We start from the raw sequence: 4,848 nt of genomic DNA, 5'->3' as shown, positions 1-4,848 counted from the left end.
TGCAGCTTCTAGCAGAACTCTAGGGAAGGACTGAATCTGATTTTCAGGAAGTTCTTTGCTTTTTAATGTGGCACTAATACCTGATTTTCTGAAGCCCAATGGCAGTGATTTCTGCGAGGATTACTTGGTTGCGTGCACTCTCGACCTGTTTTTTGCTGGGACTGAAACAACCTCCACAACCATCCGCTGGGCCCTGCTGTTTATGGCCGTATATCCAGAAATTCAAGGTACAAGTAGCAGCATTGCTATCCATTTCCTATTTTTAGCTCTTGTAGCTTGGTGAGAGTTTATCCTTGTTGAAAGAAAAAAGTGGAAATACTCTGTTCTCTGACAGATTTAGTGCAAGTACTGGTTTTGTTTTCAAGTGTCTACCTTCAATGTTTTAAAACGTGTCCTAGTGGTTTTGTTGTTCTTTTTCATGGGACAAAGAGGCAAATGTGCCCGTATGCCCCACAAGCACTGGAGACCACTGTGGGCTGTCCAGCAACGGCAGCAGGGGCTTTGCAAGGGCCCATTAAATGTCTGGAGAGATGAACATGCAGAGAGGTGCCACAAGTGCCCTGGTGGCACACGATTGCCCTGGGATGGTCCTTGGGGGACCCTCACAGCAAACATGTCGTGGTGTCCCCAGGGCTTCCACGGCTTTGCTGCACCACAGCTGATCCCTGCTCTTTCCAAACAGCCCGTGTGCAAGCCGAGATCGATGCTGTCATTGGGCAGTGCCGGCAGCCAGCCCTGGAGGACAGGAACAACATGCCCTACACCAACGCCGTCATCCATGAAGTGCAGAGGAAAAGCAACATCCTCCCTTTCAACGTGCCTAGAGAGGCAGTGAAGGACACAGTCCTGGCTGGTTTCCGGGTGCCCAAGGTGAGCCCAATTTGGATCAGTGAGGTCTGAGCAGGAGACTTCCATCTCCCCGTTGCTGCAGGGACAGAGCTGCAGCATTGCTGCCCCTCCCAGAGGTCACTGCTGTGGATCATGTTGTGTTGCTCACCCAGCACTGCTCTCTAGCACACTGCTTTCTCCATGCCCAGGATGAATGCCATGAGGTGCTGCATCCGTGCGTAGCAGGGACGGACAGAGCCCTCAGCATGCAGCTTTTTCTTAGATTAATTTTTAGGAATAGTTATGAGAGTTATGAGTTATGAGTTTCATGAGAGAAATGTGTGGATATATACACACTGCATATTGAAGTAGTCAAGAAGAAGGCAAACATGGCTGCATAAAATGAGTGGAACACATGCTTGTCAGATTTGACTATGGATGCTATTCATGGCAGGCACATTGAAGGGTAAAAATCCCCCTCATGATGACTGTGACAGAGAGTGCAAAGTGATTTTCCTTCTCTTGTCTCAGGGCTCTGTTTTGATTGCAAATCTATCCTCTGTGATGTATGACAAGAAGGAGTGGGAAACACCTCACAGTTTTAACCCCGGGCATTTCCTGAAGGACGGTCAGTTCAGGAAAAGGGAGGCGTTTATGCCATTTTCAGTAGGTAAGATCTGTTGCAGTTTGATGCTTCTGTGCTGAAGCACTAGGATGGGGCTTGCAGGTGCACAATGGAGACCCTGAGCAAACTAGCGATGGAAAATGCAGACCTTGCTTCAGAACAGGGAAGTGCTACTTGCCCACTGCCTGTATCAGTCAACACTAGACCCTTCCTTAGCAATGACTATGCAGGCACCTCAAAGAACCACCTCCACCACCTCTTAGGCCTTTCTTCACAAACACGGGAGACTACAGAAATGCCCCAGAAATGCATTCAGAACTGCAAGAGCAGTGCTCTGTGCTGCTGGTCCAACACAACTTCAATGGGCTCTGCCACCACCACCACAGAGTGTCCTGTTCTGTCTAGTAGCTTCCTTGTGCAGAGTTATTTTAGCATCTCTGATTTCCTGCCCAAGCATGGCACACTTTCTCTGGTGATGTGGTTCCATTCCTTGGAGCCCAGCCAGGCACACAGGGATTACACATGAAGCACTGCTCATCCCAGCAGGGGAGAGTAAAATGTGTGCATATACATTGACATGCACGTGCCCTCACTGCATCACCCAGCTGGGGGCAGATCGTGCTACACCTCTATGAGGAACTCAGCTGGGATGGCAGTCCTGGTGCTGGAAATGGAAGGTGGGCAAGGGGATGCGGGCAGGGTGATGTTCCTGCAGGAGGTGTGTGCCGAGGCTTTTCCAGCAGAGAAAGCAGCTGGGCAGCCAGCAGGGCTGAATGGGCGCTGGGCGGCTGTCTCCGCAGGGAAGCGCGCCTGCCTGGGTGAGCTGCTGGCCCGCGCCGAGCTCTTCCTCTTCTTCACGGCTCTGCTCCAGAAATTCACCTTCCAGGCTCCCCCGGACACCATCCTCGACCTCAAATTCACACAGGGCATGACCTTGGCCCCGCGGCCCTACAAGATCTGTGCAGTGCCTCGGTAGGGAGCGCGGCTGCTGTTGTCAGAGGGAGAACTCTCAGCTTTGGCACAGATGCACAGACTGAGCCTCTGTGTACCTCTCACCTTTGGCCTACTTGAATTTCCCTGCTTCTTTATTGCTTACTTATTTACCTATACTGCTTCATGGGCAACAATAAATGTTTGCAGTCTTCCTTTTTTCCTCCTTGTTGTTTTACACAAGCAGAAGACATGGTATAGCAAATCAGGAAAGGAAGGTAAGAGACTGGCGTGGCTGAAGTGGGACCTTCTGGTCAAACTGAAGAGTAAGAAGAAAATGCACAACAGTGGAAATAAGGACAGGTATCATGAGATGATTATAAGGAAGCTGCTTGGCTGTGTAGGTGTAGGGTCATAAAAGCCAAGGCCTAGCTTAATCTGAACTTGGCTAAGGATGTCAAAAAGCACAAGAAAGGCTTCTATATGTACCTCAAGTAGAAAAGGAAAGTCCAGCTAGGTGTAACCCCCCTGTGTCAGTGAGTGACACAGGCAGGCTGGTAACAACAGAGAAGGAGAAGGCTGAGGTACTTAATTTTTTTGCCCCAGTCTTCCTGATAACTGCTCACCACACAGCCCTCAAACATTTTATTTGGAAGGAGGGGATCAGGGAAGCAACATCCCTCCCACTGTAAGTGAAAATCAGATTCATGACCAACTGATGAACCTGAACATCCTCAAGTCCATGGGCCCCAATGAGATGCATCCCAGAGTCTGAAGGGAGCTGGCTGATGTAGCTGCCAAGCCACTCTCTATGATACTTGAAAAGTCATAGCAATCAGGTGAAGTCCCTGGTGAGTGGAAAAAAAGGTAACATGATACCCATTTTTACAAAGGGTTGAAAAGATGATCTAGGAAACTATTGGTGTATCAATCTCACCTCTGTGCTGGGGAAGATCCTGGAACAGATCCTCCTGGAAGCCATGCTAACGCACATGGAAGGCAGGGAGCTGATACTGGAGAACCAGCATGGCTTCACCTGCTTAACCAACCTAGTTGCCTTCTATGATGGTGTCACTGCATCAGTGGACAAGTGAGGAGCCACTGATGTCATCTAGCTCAAATTCAGTAAGGCCTTTGACATGGAACCCCACAACATCCTTCTCTCCAAATTGGAAAGATATGGATTTGATGGGTGGTCTGCTCGATGGACAAAGAACTGGCTGCAGCTGAGTCAGAGAGAGGTGGTCAATGGCTCAATGTCTGGATGGAGATTGGTGACAAGTGGTGTCTCCCAGGGCTTGATGCTGGGGCTGATACTTGTTCATCACTGACATTGACAGTGGGATTAAATGCACCCTCAGCAAGTTTGCTGATACCACCAAGCTGTGGGGTGCAGCTGACACACCAGAGGGATGGGATGCCTTTCGGAGGGACCTAGACAGGCTGAGCAGTGGGCCCAGGTGAACTGCTGCATGCAGTAGTGTAAAGGCACTTCAGTTGTGCTTTCTGACACACCATCTTACTAGAGTGGGCCTCCCTCAAACCTCTGGAAGAACTGTGAAGTTTTCTCCCATTGGTTCCCAGAGGGACATGAGAGGGTTTTGTATATGAGGTGGGCAACATTACCTCCTCTGAGGAGTTCCCAGAAGAACGTAGGTAGGACAGTTCAGAGGTTTTTCCCCACAATCTCCTGGCCTGACAGCAACTCCAAGCCTTTCTCTATCCTGCTGCAGTTGACATTCTTCCCCCATCAAAACTAGTATAAAGCCTCAGACTACTCACTCTCCCCTAGCAAACCTCATTGCATCCTCTCCCCCTTCCTATCTAGTGTAAAGCACTGAAATGGGACTCAAAGGCCTGATAGCAGCCTTTCAGTGTCTAAAGAGGAGCTACAGGAAAGGAGAAACTCCTCAACAGGGCCTGTGGTGACAGCAAAAGGGGAAATGGCTTCAAGCTCAAAAAGGGCTAGATTTAGGTTAGATACAAGAAAAAAACCATTTATAACGAGAGTGATGAGGCACTGGAACAGCTTACATAGTGATGTTGTTGATGCCATATCCCTGGAGACTTTCAAGGCAAGGCTGGATCAGCCCTGGACAACATGACCTAGTTGTGGTGTCCCTGTGCATTGCAGGGCAGTTGGACTAGATGGCCTTTCAAGGTCCACTTCCAAGTCTACAGATTCTATGATTCTAGGATAATGTTCACTTTAAGAGTGGAGCATCTCACGTGAGTGCAAGGGAACTTTTCTGAGTGCTTTAGAGTCCATGATGGAGCAGTGACTGAACTTGTGAAGGTTGATCAGGTGAACGCAGCAGCTCCTTTCACTCACTTCCGCGCCTCCGCAGTCACAGCTGCCGTCCCCCAAACAGAAGCAGCCCGCACCGCCCACCGCATCACGAGTGCGGGCTGCGGCCGCGCGGCGCGACGGGAACGCGGCAGTTGTCAGCCGGCAGCAAAACAAA

At 49.9% G+C, this 4,848-nt stretch overlaps 2 protein-coding genes across 4 annotated transcripts in view; both read left to right on the top strand.

Moving 5' to 3' along the window:
* LOC104912494 (cytochrome P450 2J2-like) overlaps positions 1-2,603 on the top strand; it is a 6,897-nt gene extending 4,294 nt beyond the window's left edge. Inside the window, exons 7-9 of the mRNA XM_010716284.2 lie at positions 683-870; positions 1,360-1,498; positions 2,254-2,603. Of these exons, the coding sequence (XP_010714586.2) occupies positions 683-870; positions 1,360-1,498; positions 2,254-2,429 (503 nt within the window). The 3' untranslated portion in view covers positions 2,430-2,603. The remainder of the gene's footprint in view (positions 1-682; positions 871-1,359; positions 1,499-2,253) is intronic.
* Positions 1-4,848, top strand: part of LOC104912428 (cytochrome P450 2J2-like) — a 23,547-nt gene that overhangs the window by 4,706 nt on the left and 13,993 nt on the right. Inside the window, exon 1 of one of the 3 annotated variants that reach the window (XM_019618729.2) lies at positions 4,647-4,688. The exons of 1 other annotated variant lie outside the window; for it this stretch is intronic. The gene's annotated coding sequence lies outside the window, so the exon portion shown is untranslated. Of the gene's footprint in view, positions 1-4,646; positions 4,689-4,848 lie in introns of those variants that run through there. One more of the 3 variants, XM_010716064.3, reaches the window with a different exon arrangement.

The sequence above is a fragment of the Meleagris gallopavo genome, chromosome 10, assembly GCF_000146605.3.
Source record: "Meleagris gallopavo isolate NT-WF06-2002-E0010 breed Aviagen turkey brand Nicholas breeding stock chromosome 10, Turkey_5.1, whole genome shotgun sequence".
Classification (NCBI taxonomy): domain Eukaryota; kingdom Metazoa; phylum Chordata; class Aves; order Galliformes; family Phasianidae; genus Meleagris; species Meleagris gallopavo.
The sequence above is the reverse complement of the archived record's forward strand: the minus strand, read 5'-3'. Positions and strand labels throughout refer to the sequence as shown.